At 39.9% G+C, this 23,839-nt stretch overlaps 1 protein-coding gene across 1 annotated transcript in view; it reads left to right on the top strand.

Annotated features, from left to right (window-relative positions):
* LOC307266275 (regulator of G-protein signaling 6-like) overlaps nt 1–23,839 on the top strand; it is a gene marked incomplete at both ends in the record, with an annotated part of 80,748 nt that overhangs the window by 44,811 nt on the left and 12,098 nt on the right. The window contains 8 exons of the mRNA XM_080048251.1: nt 15,720–15,816; nt 18,004–18,054; nt 19,134–19,240; nt 21,058–21,109; nt 21,637–21,701; nt 22,017–22,093; nt 23,111–23,192; nt 23,474–23,548. Of these exons, the coding sequence (XP_079904377.1) occupies nt 15,720–15,816; nt 18,004–18,054; nt 19,134–19,240; nt 21,058–21,109; nt 21,637–21,701; nt 22,017–22,093; nt 23,111–23,192; nt 23,474–23,548 (606 nt within the window). The remainder of the gene's footprint in view (nt 1–15,719; nt 15,817–18,003; nt 18,055–19,133; nt 19,241–21,057; nt 21,110–21,636; nt 21,702–22,016; nt 22,094–23,110; nt 23,193–23,473; nt 23,549–23,839) is intronic.

The following is a 23,839-nucleotide window of genomic DNA, read 5'->3' as shown; positions in this document are numbered from 1 at the left end:
ACAGAAGAGAGAATTGCATGTGAATATACGAGTGTCCTCTTGTGTAGGGCTTTTCGCTGAGCGATGAACGATTATGATGAAGGCTGTAGCCAGGAGATCAAATATAGCCCACAACCCAAAACTCAAATTTACAGTACACTACTAGCATGTGACGCGCAGAGCCTCTTCCAAAATCGAGGTTTTGAAGATAGCATTATTAGCATTAATAGGCCTACACTTGTTGCACTGGGCCTTGGAATTGAACCCCAGCTCCCTTACCAAAGTCAGTGATGTTACCCACTAAGCTTCCCAACTTGCACCTGTCCATTTCGTAAAAAGATAACACTCCGCAATTGACAACCAACATTACTGGGCTCTCGTCTCGTTTGGATAAGTTAAGTTTCTTTATTTGTCACACACAAGGTATATTGAAATTCATTCTTCACATATCCCCTCTCAAGTTACCACACGTCGGCGGGGGTCAGAGCGCATGGTCAGCATTTACGCCACCCCTGGAGCAGTTTGAGGTAAAGTGCCTTGCTCAAGGACACAATGGTAGAGATGGTGAGCACCGTAGATGTAATAGCAGCCAACACTAGTTTCACAAATAACACCCTCCTGTCCGGTGCCGGGGATCGAACCAGCGACCTTGTGGTTACTAGTCGTCCACTTTTCCTCTCTAGGTCATCCTACCACCCCAGAAGTCACATGGACCTATAATCTGAAACTACCTGTACGTATCAAGTGATGCCGCCTTAATGCAGGGATATGTGTCTCTTCTTCAGCTCTATTTTTTTAGGTAGCAAATTAAATTAAACAAAACCTTGACAACAAAGTACAGTGGCCATGAGCTTGGTGTCCTCACTGGTATAGATACAGGCATGACGAGCTCTTTCTCTCCCTAATGTAGACCACCTGCCGATTTCATAGCCCCACTCACTTTCATGGGCTCTCTCTATGCCATTTCTTTCTTCTGAGTGTTTTTCTCCCTCAGTCTTTGAGAGAGCATGCACTTGTATACGCTCTCCTGTTAGAGGACTCTCAAAAGATTGGCTTACAAGAAAGCAGTGTCAGGTGTTTCAGTGCTATTCCCACAATGGTCAAAAGCAATGGGCAGATTGATCTCCTGGGGTCTGACAGAGAAAAAAAGGCCCCTTTCTCTGAGAACCCCATGGTGGAGGATAGTACTGAGGACTTGGAGGAGAGATGTGTTTGGATGCTCCACTATCTATCAAGAAAGCAGCTCCCGGGGGGCGGGGGGGGGGGGGGGTTCTTCGCTGTATAGGGGCTGCAAGAAAAACCTGTGCTGTGGTTGTTGTTATTGCACCTTGAATACTAACTAACTCCAATAAATGGATTCATTTGGTTGATTTGTTCCCTGCTTTCTGGATGGAGTTGTTTATTCGCTAGTTTGGATAGAAGGCAATGGCAGCCCTTTTTAGTTTTTGACACTGTATAAATATTTTTAAAGATTCATAAATTCAGGTTTCAAGGTTCACTCCGCACCATGAAAAGGAAAAGCTGTAAATAAATGCTTGATTAAACTAGGGCTTGGGATGAGTTGTTATTCACTGGGACTATCTTTAAAGGCTGTTTCCATATAGGCTATAGTATTTCATAGCAGAGGAGTGTTTAATGGCCTTTGGTATATGGTTTGGAGGGAAGTACATCTCTGGTCTTACAAGTGTGAGCAGCGCCAGACCTCGTTGGTTAAAACGAATGGAGCTGCCGAAGTGCTGAGTCAGTGGAGCCTGAGCGAAAAGCAACAGTGATGATGACATGACTCTTTCTTTCTTTCTTTCTTTCTTTCTTTCTTTCTTTCTTTCTTTCTTTCTTTCTTTCTTTCTTTCTTTCTTTCTTTCTTTCTTTCTTTCTTTCTTTCTTTCTTTCTTTCTTTCTTTCCTTTTTTTAACATATTGCTCCCATTTCTCAGATCTATCACCCTGAGAAACCACAGTCTTTGCTCTGGGACTCCTTACTAAATTGGAGTAAATTTTAATTCTGATACAATCCCTGTTGTTTCAAGATCTTTTGGAATCAGCGCAATTTTTTTTAATTGACCTACAGCTACATGCCTTCTGCAGCTTTGGCCGCGTTTCCCAGATTCGATCGTTCTTTGGGACCAAAGATGGCTTGAAAGAAGGGTTTGGCTAAGAAGGAACGCTAAGATACGGGTGTTTCCCAGATGCCTACTTAAGTGCCTTCTTTGGAGAACCCGTTAGATGAAGCGAAATAAGCTTCTTAGTGGGAGCTGTCCACTGCGGTGGCGCTGAAACTGATTAAATGACTGGTGGTGAAGAGGTAGGGGCTGGGGTTGTTGGACCTCAGAAGAGGTTGATATGTTCCTAAAAACGCAGCGCAGCCAGGAGCTGCATCTCCGGGCTGAAGGAAACATTGCAGTGGGTTGCTCTGGATGTGTGGAGACACCAGAGTGATCAGCCGTTGGATCTCCGCACGGGGCAGTACTTTGCCTGGACGGCCCGGTCTGATAGCACGTCCAGTGGGGAGAAGTGCCGACGCACATATGCATTTATGTAAACCGTCTGGCTTCGCGCACGGCTAGGCTGTTGGTTCGCAGCGAGAATGTGTTGTATTACAGCCATGGTTTCTCACACGTGCAGACTTTGGCAACGCCTTTATAGAAGGTGGAGCCGCTCTGGATGAGGTTCAGCTGAGTTAAATTAAATCTGTTTCCTTGATATCTGTGAAATGCCGCAGGGTTGTTGATGTTTTTTTTATGTGTAGTACTATAAACTCATATGTGTGTGGAAAACGTAAACGTCTAATTCATTAAAACATATTTTTTCTCTACTATTAGTCTATGTTTCTAGCGCCAGTGGTCCGCATTGAGCATTGTTTTATTATTTTGAAAAGTGGAGGAAACAAATTTCCCTGACGCGGCATGATCACTGATGATTTGGTCGCTAAGAAGGTTGTAAGAGTGGGTCAGCTCCATCTTACACTTCCGTCTTAGTGAAATAACTTATTTAGCTAAGAACGACTCTGGAAACGCATTCTTCTTTCACAGCGTTCTTAAGAGCGCTCCAAAGAAGTACTTATCTCCAAAGAGGCACTTAACGAATCTGGGAAACGCTGCCCTTGTCTCTAGTTGACTGACTCATGTTTTGTGGGAAATTCCTAAAAGAGGTGACAAAGTAACGAAGAGACTGAATTACCTTTTTAAGTGGGTAATTTTTCAAAGTGCTGAAACCGAACAATCCAGGCTATTAGATGAATAATGTAAAATGGTAAAGACCAAACATGAGAAGAAAAAAAAACTGTGACTGAATGTTTTTTTTTTAACTCTTGAGATTTAAGAAGAAGAAGTCTTCTGTGGAAGGTGTTATGGCTTTATTTCAAGGGGGCAGGTAGAGCATGAGATAGAGAGAGAGAGAGAGAGAGAGCTCAGTCTCCACTCTAATTGGACTGCTGAAGATGTACTGTATTGTAGACAGCATGCTTTGTTGTTGACTCTATTGGGGAACCACTTACTTACAGGCTTCATACCACATACCAACAAGCTCCTCACACACATTTGAACCCATTCACAGTTAATATGTTCAGCGTCATTGCATTTCTGTCTAACACAACACACACACACACACACACACACACACACACACACACACACACACACACACACACACACACACACACACACACACACACACACACACACACACACACACACACACACACACATTTGCCAAATGACCTATTTTAATCAAGTTCTTACTTGTATAAAACAGATCAGCTTCAAAGGAATCCATCAGGAAATTTTAAAAAGTCAAATCAAAATGATGTATGTACTGTATGTTCTTACATCTTGCTGAGTGTTAGAAATGTAAAAGAGCGGAATAAATCCTGATCGTGCACTTTGCTGCAACAAAAATTTGGCTGATGAAAGACTTGTTTCAGATGTTATAATTTGTCTCTGTGTGCCCATTCAAAACCATGCAAAATCCATACAATTCCCCCACACATGAAGTCTGGACTGATTCAACCACAAGATTAAATTGGAAATATAAATCAATTACAGACATGTCTTGAAGGCATTCAGGCAATGCACTTTAAAAAAACTTAAAAAGTATGAATTTCTTCACAGGTCCCTAAATGCATTACGGCACACGTTCATTAACACAGGTTGTGTTAAGTGTGCAGTTCTCAAATAAATTAAAGCCTGTACACAGAAGACCAAAGGTATGCAGTAAGTGTTTTTGAATAGACTTATCTTTTTTCTCAAGATCCCCATAGACATTAAATAAAAGATAAGGCAGAGAGAACACTTCACTGAGTACGGCGCTGACTGAGGATATTGTCTAGCAGATGGTGTAAAGCCAGACTGCTCACACACTAGATTCACACCAGCTGCTTTGCTCCATTGTCTACAATACATGTTCCCCCGTTGTGGCCAAGGAGCTATGAAAATATCTCAGATAAATACTTTTATCGTTCAACTTTCAGTGAATCTTCTGTATTATATTCTTCAGCACCTGTGATCAAGAAATACTGTAGAAACATGAGAGAGAAGAGGATAAATAAATAGAGGGACAGAAAAAAATAGTCACAGTGCTTTTCAGTCTACTGAAGGCTCAACCTTTGATTTAACAGAGGGACCCCAGAGCGCCTTTGATTGGTAATGTCATTTTGTTTTAATTTTTGAAATACAAAATCAATACACATTTCTCCTTTAAAGGTGGGATAAGTGAATGTTTGAGAATGTTTGGAGAATCACTTTTTGTGATTGTCTTACCCCACGCTTTAAATCACAACCAAATCTTTAATAAGTCTCCCTTAGAGTAACATGAATGTCGATCATAACTACAAATGTAAAGCTGCTGGAGGGGCAAAATGAATGAAAAAGGTGGAGTAGAACATTGCCCTGACATTGTTCTATCAGTACTGCTTCACGTTGAAGCCTTGAGATGTTAGGTAAGATGAAAAGATATGAATGAGTTTCATTGTTCAGCCACCCAAATACCCTTCTATATTCTCTCAGTCAGTGCAGCTGGAGAGCAGCACATTGTAGGCTAATGGATTACTCATACAAACTAAGAATGAAGTTGAGCACATACTCGTCTATTAAAGGAAATGCCAAGTGCCTTTCCCCTTACTTCCTTTGTTTGAATTATTTCTCTTATTTAGACTGAAGTGTTGTTGTCAATGCACTTCTGCTGTTTCGCACAGTTCAGCCTCCCTTAAATAATAGATTTTTCTAATGGCAAGGGCCATAATTATTTACATTACGCATCATGTGGTTTAACGAACATTGTGTTTATGACACAGGCAGTGTTGTTGTGTGTGTGTGTCCTTGAGTTGCACTCATCAAAAAGTAATCTTATTTCAAGAAATGGGATAGCTGATTAGGGTTAACAGCTGTGCTCAGAAATGTTTCTAACAAAGCGGAAAAAAAACGTAAATTTCCTCTATGGTGGTCTTGGTTTTACTGAGCATCTGTGTGGGTAAAAATAACAATGGAATCTTTAAGATAATTTGCATTGTCAGCTGTGACGATGATAATTAAAGACAATAAGGACATAATAATGATAATAAAATGTCCATTGTAATTTCTTATGTAAGTTTTATGAGTTGAAACGAAGGAAAAAGTTATTTGATATCGCGGTAATGACATAATCTTCCGTGGGCAGCTACAGACTCCTATGGGGGTGACACATGGGAGAATCGAATTGAATAGAATCAGCCCTCTCCAGTACTGATTACTCACTCAGGCCAGGTATGGATGTGTCTGGTGCTTGAGACATGAGGTCAGCTCTGTTGGTGTCCCCCCTCACTGGCAGCAATAGAAAAAACTTGTCTGGATTGATTAATGCCCAGGGACTGTTTGGCCTCAGTTCACAATTGTGTTGTCTGCGGCCACTGGGCTCTCTGCCAGACAGGAAAAGTCAATCACCAAGTTTCTGATTCCTTACCTGCCTCGGGAATTTCATACTTTTCTTAGTAATAACAGCTAAAAAACAAGTATGTTTTGCCCATGCATTGGCGATGCGAAAGTTCTTGTAGGATTTGTAAGGATACTAATTTAAAACTTGCATTTAAGAAGTGCTCGCAAATTGCGTTCGTAAAGAAGGACCATGCTTTGCCACAAATACTGTAAGATGCTTAAAAAAGGAGTACACTTATTTTTGTCTAATTTTCATCCAATTCTTATGTTCTCTTTCACAGATATAATGCTAATGATAACACATGTTACTGTCTGTCATTACATTCAAATATTACATTCAAATCAGAGGATTGCAGATGATTAAAGATACGTTTGTCTAATGCATTTTGAAGAAATACAGTCAAATCCCCTCAAGCAACACGTTGGAAAACGTTGCTGAAACTGGGGTTGAACAAAAATATATTTTAAAAGAACATTTTTTGTTCACATAGACTCTAGTGTGGTGATTGGCGATTGGTACACAAGGGCAATCAGCAGATCCAGCAGGGAGCCAATGTCTTGCGTCAGCCCCTCTACAACAGCACCATTCTCCCATCAACGAAATGGGTTATTTTTTTTAGCAAACTAAAAGAAACAACCCAGAAATGACTTTTGAAAGCTCTGTTGAGTGGTGAACAATATACTGCTTGTTTTGAATTGCAATAAGTGGCTCTTTCTGTGCTTTATGACCATCATTTACTTACTGATATTCACTGTTTCCAAGACACCAGACTATCATATGAATCACCAAACCACTTGTATTCCCAATACGCAGGATCTTGAAGTATCTAAAGCATTCTTATATGTACAAAATATAATGCAAAAGAAACATACTGGGGCCCTGTGCATCATTTTTGAGTGTAAGGGTTATTAACTATACAGCCTTCTTCAACAGGAAATGATTAGCAATGACAACTTTGTCACAGTACTTGTCCATCCTCATTGTTCTTTTCTAGATTTTCCTTTAATTAAGTTAAGTTAATCAAAGTTGTTTTATTGGTCAATTTACGCAAAGCACATGAAATATGTCTTTTCGCATATCCCCTCTCACACCGCACCAGAGCCGGCCCAAGCCTTCATGGGTCCCTAAGCGAAATATGATTAGGGGGCCCCTCTCCAATGTTAGCGCTGCTGAAACTATAGATCTTTGTTAAACATCATTCACACACCCAGTGTTTTCTGCTATTGCCTCCACTGTGCAGCTGTGCGAAAATATTAAGGGGGTCCGGGGGTATATTTTTAACCTTTTAAAGTGAAATGCATGAATCTGGTGCACTTTGAGAGGAAAATTAAGAGGCTAAATCTGAGAAATTTTGTGTGAACAAATAATTTGGAGACACTGGGTAAGATGAATTAGAAGCTATTGCACGGGGGCACCCAGTGCAGAAGGCAACACGTCCCAAAGGGTTTAACCTTACTAGGGGAGGTTGAGTCTGGAATCCCTTGCTACGACTGTAGCTAGAGTAATAGTAGCTTGTGTAAAAGCCATTTTTTTTTGTCATTTTACGTTTGGCACGTCTTTCAACTGCAATGTTAGGCATGGAGACAATTGATTCCCCACCATAACTTTCATTGTGCTACAGTAATCTGCTTTAGTATTCCTGTACATGCAGCCTTCACCCGATAAGAAAATGTGTGATGGCTGAAGATCTAAGCTGATACTATTTGTAATCAGACTGGAAGGTATATTCCCTCGTCAAAGTTGTTGTTGTAAATTACACCAGCAAGATGGTTTAAAGAATCTTCTTTTTCCCAAAAGGATAAACTTTAGATGGATTGGTTTTGCATTGACATTGATGGATTACAGCACTTCTAACTCTGGTGTGTATTTCTTACTCTGTTGGACACCCTACCTCACTTTACGGTAGTTTTTTTTCACTATGTCATAGTCAAAAAGTGAAAGACTATGGGGCATAACATATTTTGACTTTTTAGAGAGAAATAGGTTGATGGATGAATGCAGGGATAGAAGACAGTCCTCCAACAGTATTTTTCCCAGAAGATGAATCGTACTGATTTTGGAGGTCTCCTTACTTTTCAGGCCAAAATATGAATTTGTCCAATTATTTGGATTATGTTCAAATACCTGGTTAGCATTAAGTTGTGAATATAGTAAACAGTTACCTTCGGAACATTTTCTTCGTCAGTAGCAGTATAGCATGCTGATTTTAGCATTAGCTCAAAGTTTAGCCTTGGAGAACTGCTTGTGTGTAGACATCGGAACTGCAATATTTAAGCAATAATTAGAAACACATCTAAAAAAACTTCTGTCTCGATAAATATATCAGCGATTCAATTTTCCAGACACTTGTGTTGATTATAAACAGTAGCCATGGGTGAGTTATTTTGAAGTAGGCTACACTCAACCACAGATGTATGATTATAGATTATCATTGGTTATTGATTGTAGGAGAAACAGCATAATTTGTTTCTGATGCACGGACCAGATGTTTTATTTATTCATTTTGTGCTGCAGAATCCTGCCTGGCTTCATATCAGTATCATCTGTCAGGCAGAGATGCATCTGCAGTCAACTGTGGCCGAACCATCCTGTTGTCATTACACTTCCATTATCAGCGGCATCACCTTGCTGCCGGACGCACTGGGCTGAAACCAGTAAGACTCCGAGCTGTGCCTTGTATCTGACCTGCAGACACACAACCCATACACTGTGCAGGCTGATAGCTTCACCATCTCTGCAGTCATTACACCCACTATGACAATTCATTTTGGATCTGTGCTTTTGTGCGAGACACTGTTGTGACCGGAAATTTTGATCAAAGTGACTACATGTTTAATTTTCAAAGACACTATTTTGACCTTTGCCAGGTTGGCATGGTAATCCCTTTTTCCTACGAATCAGGAGAAATGTTAATATCCTGCATAAGATATATGAGAGTCAATGTGGGACTCTCAAGCCTTCTTTATTGGAGTAGTCTGATGGAAGGGCACGTTCATGAACTGTCCGTGCCCAGACTTTATTGAAAAAGGGTATGGAAGATTCATCATCAAAAACCTTATTATTGCACATTTCAACAAAAGGTTGACCTATCGTGGTTAGCCTCTTCATGTTACTGAGAACGTGTTTGAATTAAACATTCTCTTCATAACTCCGGGCTCATTGGTGATATGTATCAGCGACACATAATATATTGTCAGAGGAGGGAGTCATACACCGTAACACCCAAGGCCTTGCATGCTGGTTAGATTATTGCAAGACAACAAGTATACAACAAATAAAAACGTAACAAACTATAGAATCGATCCAGCTTGAACTAACATTATTTTGATGCAGCAATCCTTAAAATGATGCAGCAGTAAGAAAGTGACTTCAATTAAGACCTCATTAGAAAGATTATGTTAAATGATGATACACAACTTAAGTGCCACCTGTTGTTATTGACTGCAGTTTTGCATCCAAATGGTTAGGGTGACATATTTTCAAAAAGGTCATATAGCAATTCTCATATATACGTACATTGAAAGAGAGTCATTGGTTCAACAAGGCACTGTATTTCAATGTCATATGTTTTCAAGTTCGGTCAACTTCATTTTAGTTTTAACTAGGTTGATTGTTTAAATTGAACCAGTTGAATACAGACCAAACCAGGGCTACTGGTACAAACAAGATCATTTTGTTAACCAATACAAAAGGATCATCTATTAAATGAAAGATTAGTCTGCGTGTGTTAACTGCAGTGCCATCAGAATGTATTCACCATTAATCAAAGCACTTTCAAAATGATTTCCCGGGATGACTGCTGAAATACACTCACAGTCACACACTTCAGTGTTTGGCCAAGAAATTGTCTACTGGGAAACTGCATGAAAAGGCATCCAGTTCAGTCCATAGACATCTTCTATTGAGCTCAGGGTTGTTTGTTTTCCACTGCAACTTTCTTCTTTTGACCATGGTTTATTGCATAATTGTGTTCTGTACAATAATGTTTTTATATGTCAGCCAGCTTTATCATTTTATATTATAGTCTGCTTTAGATTGTAGTCTGCTATAGATTGTCCCACTGTGGGAGAGTCATGCTTGTTACATTTATTTGCATCTACACACATAGGCTGCAACTTTACGGAAAAATCCATTGTAGTCAAAAGATAAATATTTGCAGCTGTGTCAGACTGAAATCTGACAGTTCACTGTGGGGGTGACACATTCATTTTTGCATCAAGATGTCTTTAAACAATAGAACAAGTGGTTTTGTTTTCTCATTAAGTTTAAACCCAGAAGTCAGCCGAAAGATACGTTTGAACTAAAGTTTTTGGGATTGGCGGTTTGATGCTGTATGTTTGCTTTGGTTGGAAGACGTTTTGAGAGGGAGAATTTTGTTGAAATGTTGATGGTCTTTGTGTGTGTGTGTGTGTGTGTGTGTGTGTGTGTGTGTGTGTGTGTGTGTGTGTGTGTGTGTGTGTGTGTGTGTGTGTGCGCAAGCTGATGTATTGCCAGCGTCTCCATATACTTTACTGAAATGATTTGATATTTACATTACTATAGCAGCCTGAGCCTCAACACACGTGTGTCAACAAAAATATTCACCGATATAACCATATTACTTTAGCCTCTACTTAAGCAATGACCTGCTTTCCATTTCAAGGGATCATAATTAAGTTATTTTAATGAGATATCAAACTTTGTTTGGAAGGTTTGTGGTGTAAAAATAATACCATGCATACTTACCACCTGGGAAATGAGGATAATGAGTTTCTCTATACATATCGTGTCAAATTGAAAAAAACAGCTCTAAAATAAATATGCTATACGGAAAATATGTGCATGACATTGACCTAAAATGCAGATTAGGTTCTTTTAAATATACAGTATGTAAACCCAGAAGTTAAGCCATTAATGGGCTTCCTGTGACTGGATCTGTAATCACATATGTTGGCTACTTTCAACCCACTTACAGTGTTTAGATGGAATCTGATAAGCTTCATTCTTGAGCACCACAACACATTTTTATTGGAGATCTTTGTGGTATACTGTTGCTAATGGCAACATAATATAACATAATGATATAACATCATTAAGTGCCATACTTAAAATTTCAGTTTGCTCGGCTAAAATGTTTAATTATTTTATAGCCCGGGATTCAGTGCATATAGTGAATGCTTGGCCTAACCAATATAATTCAATTTGAATCAGATAGGTGTATAGTGTATAGGCTATATTCATATTTGACAGGCTTTTCCCCCCCAACGCTTCAACAGTGAGAGTGCATTCTTTCATGATGCTATAGGTTGAATGCTTTCCCTGACTTATACAAGCTTGAAGCCCACTGACAACATGCATTAAGTCTTACGAAAGACTGCTTTTATAATGTGTGCTTGACATTTCGGACAAATAGTCTGCGTCTGTCTGAGTGGCTATCAGCGAGTTCTCTCACGCTACCTCCCACCTCCTTTTGCATTTGTTGTCACTTGACTTTTCGTCTGAGTGTTCCCTCGCAGTATATGCAAGTGCCACTTAATGCACGGATGTTGCAATCAGTGTGGTGCGTCAGTACTTGATTAATACGGTTTGTGTGTGTGTAGGTAATATGCAGATGTACCGAGGCAGTTGTGGATGGACATAAATCAATGAATCATCTCTTATGTGACTCTAGTCTGAACACGTAAAGCCCATACCAGAAATGTAATAAAAATGTAAAGTCCTAGAATGTCGTTAGCATGCTATTCTTCCCTGGTATATCTGACGTTGCTCTCCGAGGAAGTGTCAACACATGAATGAACACACCCAATTTAAGAACTTGCAGGTAATTAAAAAATGAATACAAATCTTATTGTCTGTTATTTAATCCCTAGGCTGTTCCTCTTGGTGAAATTATTCAGTTGTGCATTTTCGCAATGTATTTTGATGCTCAAGAATCATCTGAAGCGGCAATGCATTAGTATGAAGCAGGGCTCGAGAAGCACTAGGTTTGAAACAGAGAGATAGTAGATACTGTCGGACACACAGTCAAAATTGTCGTTGAATGAATAAAGCTGTCTCCTTGTGACTGAAGCTGGCCATGTGTTTACATTGTGGAATTGGTATTTGTACCTTAATTGATAAAAAAAAAAAAAAAAAACGTACTTCGCCATATAAACAGTGTAAATCATTTTCTAAAGATGACCGTTAAACTGGCCATTATATCAGTTTGGAAGAATATTCTCCTCATGTTAGCTTCCCTTTACTTCACGTATACCTCAGATGCTTCTTCTTTTAGTTCTTCATAAAAATGCAGCAACTATGATATACCCTATCAAACAATAAACAGATTACTGAGGCAATGGCAATGCTGGACGGTCACGCTGTTGCCCAAAGGGATCATTAAACCCCAATCAACAGCATATCCCTTTCTAGCTCATAACCCACCTGTCTTAGCCCGCTGCCTGCCAGAGCCCCTACCCTGCTACATGCTAAGTGTGTTGTGATAACACTGCCCCATGGGCCGTTATATAGAGTGGCTTCGCAAAAAGCCATCTGATACAAATCTGCTCCTACTAGGCTGCACTCAACACAAACCCACAGACATGCAGCACGGGAACATTCCACACACAACTCCAAAACACCACCAGCAGTGCACTCCTTCAGAAGACACAGTTATGGGTGTGTTTGGGGGAAGAAAAAAGGGGAAAAAACTTAATCATTGTACTGTAATTGCTTCACAAATCTTTTGTTGAATAAAAAAACCTTTGACAGAAGACACAGTTATTTGCATAGAGATTCAAAATGGAAGTTGTCCAGGTATCCAGTAGTATCCAGGTCATTCTCAAAAAACAGTTTTTTTTTGGCCGAGAAAGCAGCGCTAAGACATAATAAATAAGCACAACCAACACATTACATTCTCAAAGGCCACAACCAGCATCCAATTCAAATTCAACAAGATCAGAGACAAGAATAGGAAAGTTAAAAAATTAGTACAGTTTAAAGTGAAAAGAAATATAGGCCTATATACTGGGACAGATCAAATGAATACACCAGAAGCTATAATTTTACAAACAATTTCATTGCAATCACATGCTTATATAAAGCCTTCAGTTTTGCAGTCAACATTTCTGACTAATCTAATCCAACTATGACTCAACTATGGACAGGAAAAACATCCTGTTATGCAGAGGAAGTGCTACATTTCAATTTTAGCTATTTTTTTTACTGTTACATAAAAGTAGTCATTGTGTCTTACAGGAGGACATTTTGGCATATTTTCCTTAAATTCTGGGCCCACTGTTGTTGCTTTACCTGCAGTACACTTGTTGTGCACCCTTGTTTCGATTGTTGAGGCCGGAGGAGCGAATAGTTTATGACAGCGGAAGTCATTAAAGTCATTGGACCACACCATCAAAGTCTTGTTAGAATGGTATTATTATTACATTGATTCTGTAGTGTAGCCGGTGAGCTTGACTCTGCCCTTGCTTATGGGCAGACAGCCTGCGTGTGCTTCTTTCAAAGCAGATAGGGGGAACAGAGTGACAGCGGTCTGATGGCCAGGGAGGTTGAAGCAGAGAGCCTGTCACTTTCAATCTTCACACTGGATGGGAACATTTATTTCTTTTTTTTAGGGAGGTGGTGAGGTGAATGAAATGTGCTTTTTGAGCTTTTTCTTTCCTTTCTCTACTATTGTGTGTCCCTGCGCAATGCACTTAGCTGGCAAAAAAAAAAAAACGCTAACTGGCTGTGATAAAGCGAGCATTCTGCTGCCACTATAGACTCTAGTACAATTTTTTATTTTTTATTATTTGCTGCGTAGGATAAAGCATAGAATAAAGTCTGAAAGCAGAGGGGAATAATTAGGCAGGCTCTGTCTTAAATCAATCACACTGTAAAACAGCAACTTTTTTAAAATCTTTTTTTATATTTCTATATTTGTGTATGGATTAAACAGACAAAGATATAACTGGCTAACTATTGAGCTGTAGAGGTGCTGATTATCTAACTTGGACAGATGTGTGGATGAGGTGATGGAGGCGCATAATCCCAGCACAACCCTGTAGCTGGTTTGCGCCATGGAAAACATTTTATTGATTTGTATTTGTATTATTTAGTCCTCCAGGGATTTTGCTAAGTCTCCATGTTTTTCTTCATTCAATGTCCGGTGTTTGGTGGACTGCAAAACACCAAGGACGACAATTGTATCGTTCTTTTTTGTCATGTAGTTTGTATTTTATAAGGTTTATTATTTGAAGGTGGTCAACAAACCTTAAAGACCAGTTGTGATGTTTTCAAAAAAACTACTGGTCATGGTGCGGTACGTAAACACCTAAGCTATTAAGAATACACACATCAAAGCTATAAAAGATGCTTTTGCTACTTTTTATTTATTTTTTCGTAAGGGGCAACTGAATTTCTCTCTGCAGTTTTAGATATAGTGCCAGCTCTCAACTCCTTCAATGTGCAATCCCTCCCAGAGCTTCCTCTGATGTGAATAATCACATGGTCTGAGTCAAATTCTTATGCTTTATCATTTCAAGCCTTTTAAAGATATCTTGGAAGATATGTACCGTATATGGAATATACAATATGTTGTGTCTATCTACTGCATTTAGTAGAACCCATTTCAGTCTGATGTGAAAGTGGTCATGTAAGTGTTGACCCAGCGTGGGTGCCCGCTGAAATGTACTTCAATGACAGCTATAGCTCACACAATATAAATATACTCTCAAAGCTAAAAGGGGTCGGAGACATGTTTGAAGCACAATACACTGCAGGTACTAAAAGCACAGGTGGAAGAGAGTGTTTTTTCTCAGAGCTGTGTGTGTGTGTGTTTGTGTGTTTGTGTGTGTGTGTGTGTGTGTGTGTGTGTGTGTGTGTGTGTGTGTGTGTGTGTGTGTGTGTGTGTGTGTGTGTGTGTGTGTGTGTGTGTGTGTGTGTGTGTGTGTGTGTGTGTGTGTGTGTGTGTGTGTGTGTGTGTGTGTGTGTGTGTGTGTGTGTGTGCGCGTGGGGCTATATATAGCTGCAGTGGTAGTCTCCCAAGCGACCAACTTTCTCACTACCCACTCTCTGACGCAAACACAAAGGCAGCTGTGCAGATAGGTGGGTGTCAACATCTCAATCAAAACAACAGTGGATCTCTAACTCGTATCACATTACCACAGCCCCAAGTGGGCAGTATGTTTTATTTATTTGCATCTGTACACATAGGCCATTGACATATGCTTACCTGTCGACCCCCATCTAGTGCTCATATCAAATGATTTAATGTGACTCAGATAGATATTCTCCTCCCACTTTATGTATGCTGTAGCAACATTTATTTTCATTTTTTTCATTTAACTTTTATTTATCCTCGAGAGACCAATTGAGGGGTGACCCTCATTTACAATGACATCGAGTTTCTAGATACAACGACCATATGCAATAACATTATGTAAACGGATTTGATTACATTTACTGTATTTTGCGCATTTGAATGTTTCATGAAATCAAATCTTCACAAAGAAAATGAATTAGAAAAAGACAGGAAGCAAGCTGGACTTCAATTTGATTTGATCAGTTGTGTTCCAAGGGCGACCTGATCTCACCACTGAACATTTAATGTAGTGCTGAAGCACACACACCAGCTGTGTCTGATTAAACAGAAAGCATCTCTGAAAGGAACAATTCATGAGAACATAGTCTTCATAAGGTGAACCCGCATCTTTTTTACCCAATTGGGATGGTCCAGTTGAAAGTAGAAGAAACTGGAAGATTAATGCGATGATGGAAAACTAAATTGGATTTGTTCTTTTAGGATGATTTGCCTCAAATGAGTACAATCTTGTATCTAATGTTTCCTTCCATCTCTGTTCCTCTTCCTGTCTCCCTCTGCAGATAGAAGACATAGTCACGCTCATCCAGGATGAGACGGAGGGCGTGCCCATCAGAACAGTCAAAAGTTTCATGACCAAAATCCCCAGTGTTGTAACAGGTAAGAATACATAGAAAGAGATGCCGTGCACACACTGTTAAAAGGCCAGCTGGTTTCCAGGGTAGGTTGTTTAGGGATGTGCTCTCCTCGTTCCCCTGAATACAATCTCAAAGTCAGATGGATGAATAATCAAGTCCCTCACCTTTAGAAATAAATAACAAAACTGCATATCTAGTTTGTTTTTGCCTCATCAGTGGCCTGGGAAACCAGACCCACATCTAGAACGATGTAGGGTCTGGCGATGAGCAATAGACCTTCCCAACTCAAAGGGCGGCACCAACGCATGCGTCTCAAATTCCACTGCACGCGATTGGATAGCACCACATCCAATCAGAGCAATGAACAAGGTGATGGATTGAGCACCGTTTGTTTAGTGGACAGTGGGCCTAACTGGTAAAATAAACTTTTGTCGTAATCGGTTGGCAAAACAACAAATTCATCTTTCTAGCTAATGAAATATTTGAGTGCCGACTTCCAAATCGTTAAGCGTCGAGGCCAAAGCCGTTTCAAACAACGCATCAGCAGCCATCTTTGTTTTGGAGTAAGTTGACGTTAAACCAAAACAAAGAGCTGAAAGATGCTAAAATGCCGTGTGAATATGAAGAGGGCTTCAGAGGGATACGTCAAAAATATTTAGAAGAGCGGCTTTAAAATGTTCCAGCAAATAATAAGTGCTGTTCTTTCCGTTGAACACAGTCTCATCCCAAGCGTTATTTTTGCTGTTCGTTATAGTCATTGTCTTTTCCACTTCCTCCATCAATTGTTATCGCTTTATTTTAAAGGTCAGCAGTGTCCCAAAACTGTTTGATGAAGTCTCCCAGAAAATAACTGTCTAATTGTGTGCAAATTATCTATTATACACACAGCCGAATCAGTCAGCCGAACATCCACAAATATTTGGAAATGTGTTACATTTATTTTAGTTTAAAAGACGCTTTTCTTCTACAAACTGCTCTCCAGGAGATTTGATCAAGGAAATGGACAGCATTCAGTTGTGGATTACAACCAATAGCCCAATATGGCTGCATTCCAGCATGGTCCCTTTGAGGCTGCTGCTCTGTGGATGATCCCTGGAGAGAGCCTGAATAGCTAGAGGCAAAGTGGGAGGACAACATGTGATTAATTGCTTGGAAAAGGACATATGAGTATTGAAAAACGGGAATGCGTAATGCTGTCCTACTGTCAAAGTGCCCTCAGGCAAGGCAATCAACCTCCGACTGCTTCAGTTATAGGCTGGGATCGTATCGGTGCGTGAAACTGCATTGTTGTGAAAGACTATGGTGGAAACATAATCGACCAACATCCGTAAATAAACATTCAAAATAGCAAAATAAAGGCATGACTAGCTATTTATAGCCGACAGGTATAGGGGATTGAAGTCAACCACCGTGTCTGCTGGCTGTTGCTTGGATTAATAATAATCTAAATCACTTTTTAAGAGGCATGGCGCCACAGTGGGAAGCCCTGACACGCCCTAGACAAATGATGAAAACCAAGGAAAGCCATTAACACACTTCGCAAGTCTTTGCACTTATAGAAAATGCATTACCCCGATATGTCATAAGCAGAGCATGTCAATAAACACAATTACAACAGCGGCGGATGGATGTGCCGAGCAGCCAGCAGCTCAAATGTTTGCAGCTGAGTGCAGAGGGCCAGGAAACTAATGAATGATGAAGGATTAAACGCCGGCTCCCTTGGGGAGAGAGAAAAGCAGATGGGAAGCCAGCAGAGAGGAGATGATACTCTATCTCCACTATACAAGAAAAAAGCTTTTTAGTGTGTGTTTACTGATCATGTGAATCACGTAAAATCTCAATTCTATTAGTATTGCAACTCTCGACGGATGATTTTCACATTTTTGGCAATTTGTGACATTTCTTGTTTTGGGATGAAGTAGTCAAAGTAAATTATTTCTTCAATAGAATTTATTTTTTTAGTTTTGAAATGACTTATTCTAAAAACACAATGGCAGGTTCATTCGTTTAAAGCCAGCAAAGGTGGCCTGTTATTAATGATAATTGTATTTCTTCATTTTTACTCCTCTAGGTGTTATTCTCTTGACTTTCTTATTTTATTTGAAGGGTCTAGGTTATTGAAAATACAACACAAAATAGCTTGTAAAAATCATTCCCCATCTCTACGAATATTTTCTTTGTGACCATGCCTCTGTCTGACCTGATCCAGGTGCAGATATTGTACAATGGCTGATGAAGAACCTGTCCATCGAGGACCCGGGTAAGTTATTATGAAAAAATACCAGACTGTATTGGGCTGAATAGAGTGACTTTGTTTTATAATAACATTGTCATTGAAAAACTACAGAGCTTTATCTAATAAATGACATACCTTATACAGTGATGATACAGGAAACATGTCAGCATATCCTCAGTTTACATTATAAGAACCAATTAGCATTATATCTTAAAAGGCAAGAGTTGTCCCAAATGCTTATACTTTACTGCACAACAGGCCTATAAGATATACAGGTACATCCTTAAAAATTGAGAACTTACTCGAAAAACAACTCAAACATTGAAGGTATAGTCATTTACAAGGTTATACTGGCGCACAATAAACAAAACAGATTGACTGAGAAAAAAAAGAGAACGAATTTTGGTAAAAATACTTTCTGGTCTTTGCCCTTGATTTGTTATTACGTTGACATGACCTGAGGTATGGTGGTGGGAGAGCAGGGCTTACTGTTGCTACAGAAGCCCACAGTGTGGACGCTGAATCAGTTATTGACTTATCCATGTCAAACTACGTCAGGGCTCAGTCCTATAGCTGAATTCAACAGGTTACAACAGGCTAAACCTATGGTAAACTGTCATCAACATCTTTACATGCAGCTGAAGTATGACACAAAGATGGTACATGTGTGACTTTTCACTGAATCAACTAACACTCCTCACAGGAGAATTGGATCAATGGAACACTGTCTGAAGTTAGAAAACTACCTGAAAAGTTACTGTTTCACTGTTGTTGTTGTTGTTGTTTACAAACATATTCTAGTCTTGCATTTGGTTCCAAGTGCCTCTAAATAATTTAGATTTGATTTATAATTATAGAATTATCCAATACTAAGACTTCCATATAGAGTGAATAATCCATATAGTTTCCCCCGCCCCTGAAACTGTATAGTGCACCTTTAATATTCAGATATTCTATTGTATGTGTTACTTGTTTAGTAGTTTTACTGTTATTTTAAATGTCAAGGAATATGTTCCATTCATGTCACTTTCCTGAGGGAAAGGGTTTGATTGAAGTTTCCGGATATTGCTCCCAGTACTGAGGTGACGTTTTTCCTTTGACAGCTGAGGCCATGCACATTGGGAGTCTGATCGCAGCTCAAGGATACTTCTTCCCCATCTCGGACCACGTCCTCTCCCTCAGAGACGATGGCACGTTCTACCGCTTTCAGGTGAGTAATAAAGAGTAAAGACACAAAGAATGCTACAGGCCCAGTGGCTAGATTTACTATCTGTAGAAAGCTGCTTTTAGCTATTTCACATTCATATTAAAGGTTGGGGTCTAGTTTAAAAGTGGGGCCATAGTCAGGTTTAGGGTTACATAGATAGTCTAAAGAGAATCAGGATATAGGATATTGACACATGTTGAACATATGGTAACATGACTATTAAGTCATTACTGTGCCTGGAAAACGTCCAGCTATGCATTTTTTGTGACATCTCTGTTATTTTTAGATAGCTTGTAAGAATGTCATCGATCCCCTCTTTTTTATTGAGTCACTATATCCATATGGCGCTTTATTATACAATTGATTTTAAATTTACAATAAATTAAAATTGCTCTTTCCCTTTTGTAACAGCTGTGAACGCAAACTAATCCTTTCTTCTTCCTGCAATAGTGTGAGTGATAAACTTAAAAAGTCTTAGCGGGGGCTAATGCGATCATGAGAGGCTCTTAGTTTCATAAAGACCCATCAAGGTCAATTTGTTGAAGATGACTTGTTCTGTGATGGCATTACAAAAGGCCCTGACCACTATACAGGCAGCTTTTTAACTTTTCACACCGGGCCCCCTGTGTGTGTGTGTGACCCTATTAAAAATGAATGGTGATCTGTTAAAATATTCATCAAGCTAGCAGGGGGGAAAAGAGGTCCTGACTGGATGAGACACAATGTAGTAGAGTGGCACTACAACTGCAGCTTCTTCAAGGGACAATAGGGAAAGTAGAGCGTGCTGACATTTTACTCCACGTTCGCTGTTCACAGGCAAGACAGTGGCATGAAAGTCACACATTAATTAATGACGACTGTTTTATGCTGATTTTTCCTAATTAAAAAATATGAAACACTGTTTTTCTTTTTACATTCCTCAGTGTGGGGAACTGGCAAAGGTTGGCTGAGATTTAGAATGATCTCTGTGTAGCATCTAGTGTCCACCGAAGCTAGAGGGATTTTTTTCCCCCCGATTTTAATTAAACTAGACGTCAGTGCACATCAGCGCAGGCTCTGACCTTGGCTTCTCTCTTTCTTCAAAATGAAGTGGAAGAAAAGAAGGCGGGAGGAGGAGGAGGAGGAGAAGAAGGGCTGTTTGCTGAAATGGCTGAAAAAAAAAATGCCCCTCATAAAGATAATCACCATTCATTAGCATTTAATTTTCCCCGGCAAATGAAGTGCAGGGAGAGTGAGGAATACAAACAATTAACACCGTGTTAAAATCTCTCTCTCTTCTCTCCATTGAAATTACCTAACCGTGATTCAAAAAACCCTCTAACGCAAATAACAATCCTAGCGGCATCTGTTCTCTGCCCGCTGGCTATATTCCCATTGTTTATTTTGCAGCGTTCATGGCTTTTCATTTTTTATTGTGTTTGCTCCAGTATACTGTATACTCCCACGCCTGTGTGTGTGTGTGTGTGTGTGTGTGTGTGTGTGTGTGTGTGTGTGTGTGTGTGTGTGTGTGTGTGCGTGCGACACCCCCAGGATGCCTCTTTTACTGGTGGGAAAAAGTTTGAGGGAGTCAGCTGTTCTGATATCACAATATATTTTGATTGCCGCTCAGATTGTAGTGCAAAGCAATCATGCACACTGCTTGAGGTCTTGAGGCTCATTGCTACACTTTCTGGTCGGAAAAGTTTTGAAAGAACACTTCAGCCCTCATAGTTCTGACTCTCCAGTTCTTTAATAGCTGGCTGAAACATTGGAATTTCTAATCACTGCTTGATCGACCCCTTTTGACCTCTCCCCTTTTTTGTGCTTTGTTTTCCAATCAGGCACCGTATTTTTGGCCGTCCAACCGGTGGGAGCCTGAGAACACAGACTATGGTAAGAGTCTTGAATGCGAAACATTGACATTTCTTTTCGTTTTTATTGTATGTATTTAAATTTCAAATGTTTATAATTTTTTCAAATTTGTGTGATAAATCCTCCTTAAAGCACTGTCTTCCTCTGTGTTTTAAGGAGCAACACTAGGTCATCGTAACAATATTTTGAAATAATTATGAGAATAGTGATTTGCATGGCATACAAAGGTGTATCGATGATTTATAGTTGAAACTAAGAGTAACTCAAATATGCCTTTTACTCCTTTGGATATCAGCCTTGTCATTCTGTTGACATCTGACATGATGTAAATGTGTTTTAAGAACTGATTTAGGAGATCAGAGATGCATAAGATGAGTGGATGAATGGAGGGAGCAGTAATGATAAATCCCAAAGTTGGATCTTCTCTCTCTCTGTCTCTCTCTCTCTGCCTCTCTCTCTCTGTCTCTGTCTCTCTCTGTGTCTCTGTCTCTGTCTCTGTCTCTCTCTGTCTCTCTCTCTCTCTCTCTCTCTCTCTCTCTCTCTCTCAGCTATTTACCTGTGCAAGCGGACCATGCAGAACAAGACCAGACTGGAGCTGGCCGATTATGAGGCGGTGAGTGTTGTGAGACAGTTTCCCCCTATATAAGCTATTACCTCTTATAGTATTGATCCGTATGTGTCAACCTTGTGGAAAATGAAAAAAAACTCCACCTCCCAAAGGTCAGATTTGTGTGTGTCTGTGATAATACGAGATCTAAATTGCATCTCAAAACCCGAGTGGAAGAACGGTATTTAGTTTTAATATCATTTTGTCCTTGGAGATGTTTTATCATGGTGTGCCTCTGTATGTGTGTGTGTGTGTGTGTGTGTGTGTGCGTGCGTGCGTGCGCGTGTGTGTGTGTGTGTGTATCGATTGCCTCTCTAACAGGAGAACCTGGCCCGGCTGCAGAGAGCCTTCGCCAGGAAGTGGGAGTTTATCTACATGCAGGCCGAGGCCCAGGTCAAGTAAGTGTGCTCTTGTTACCACAGCAACACATTAAAACTGCTATGCACATAGTCATGTCATTAACATGGAGGGGTAAAATCTCCTTCCATATCACCAGACGTGTTTCTGAGAAGAGACCATTAACCCCTCTGTATTGGAATCTTTTTCTTACAACAATACATATTTTCAGTGTTGTCATGGTGCTCCAGGTTCACTGCCCTATAGGTTTCTGAGGTGTTTGACATGGTTAATCATTTTATTTAATTACTAATAATAGATTGCATGCTTTTGGAACATATAGAAATTGAAATCATGGAGACAGTAGGTGGAATAAAGGAGGAAAAAATGAAAAACAAAGAAGAAATGACACAATTTATAACATTACGGTGGTGCAGATTGCACACTGCTACTCATTCATGATTTGTAAAAAGCCGGTGGTCACGCCCAACTATGTTCTTATGTCAAGGGAAAATGATCTTGATATTGCTTCATCTACTTTCTAATCGGTCACACTTTTGAGCTCTTCTATATAAATCTGTTACGTGACCGTCTCGGGCACTTTGTGGTTTCCTTCCAGTATGTATCTGATTATAAAATAATATAAATGTAAAATTATAGAGCACATCATAACGTGGGGTCAATAAACAAGTCCCAACAAGCACGCTGGTATGCTTTCCACTGACTATCACTGTTTGAGCTAAACTAAGCTGGATGGGCAACCTTTGCCCATTTCTACATCAAAAATGCACGCAGTTACAGGAACGGTTTCTGTGGCCTTTTCTATAGCCGGAGAGTGAAGATATATTCCTTCAAAAACATTACTAGAGTATATGCACCCGGGTTACTCATAGATGTCATTGATTCATCCCTTGAATCAAATATTGCTTAAAACTATTACATACAGTATATGTATACTTTATACTCTTCAGACTTATCTATCTCTCCTTTCTTATCCTCCTACCTGGATTCAACTGCTTCCTCCAAAGCTGATGCCAGAAAGCTATACAATGCTTTTCCTCACTTCTTCTCATTTGCAGGATCGACAGGAAAAAGGATAAAACGGAGAGGAAGATCCTGGACAGCCAGGAGAGAGCCTTCTGGGATGTACACAGACCTGTGGTAAGCCTGTGTGTGTGTGTGTGTGTGTGTGTGTGTGTGTGTGTGTGTGTGTGTGTGTGTGTGTGTGTGTGTGTGTGTGTGTGTGTGTGTGTGTGTGTGTGTGTGTGTGTGTGTGCGTGTGTGAGCGAGCTTATAGCCGCCATCCACATATACTGTCTCTATACACAGCTCTCTTGGGCTAGCTGTAAAATAAAGCAGCAATAGCATAGCAACCTAAGACTTAACGTCACCCCATGTTGACTGTAACAGTGCTATGTCTTTTTTGCTTGTATATTCTCCAGCCTGGATGTGTTAACTCGACGGAGATGGACATCAGGAAATGTAGACGCATGAAGAACCCTCATAGAGTTAAGAAGGTATGAGTGGCAGTGACAAGGATGGCTAACCCATTTTGGTGTACATTGTTTCCTCTAAGTCCTTGAAGGTGAAAGTTTTGAAAAATGAAAGAAAAGTGTGTCACCGCAAATGTTGACAAATTACCCAACATACAGACGACTTAATGCATTTTGTGAATGTTTACATCTTTTTTTGCAATCGTTGGTCAGAAGAAGTTGAAATAATGTAATCCTATTGACAGTGCCCCCTTAATGGGATTTACATTCATTCGAGCAAACCTTTTTGAATGACTGAAACTCTACTAAAATGTT

Source organism: Ammodytes marinus (genome assembly GCF_949987685.1).
Source record: "Ammodytes marinus genome assembly, chromosome: 19".
In the NCBI taxonomy this organism is placed as follows: domain Eukaryota; kingdom Metazoa; phylum Chordata; class Actinopteri; order Uranoscopiformes; family Ammodytidae; genus Ammodytes; species Ammodytes marinus.
Note: the sequence above shows the minus strand (reverse complement) of the source record. Positions and strands in the feature narration are given on the sequence as shown.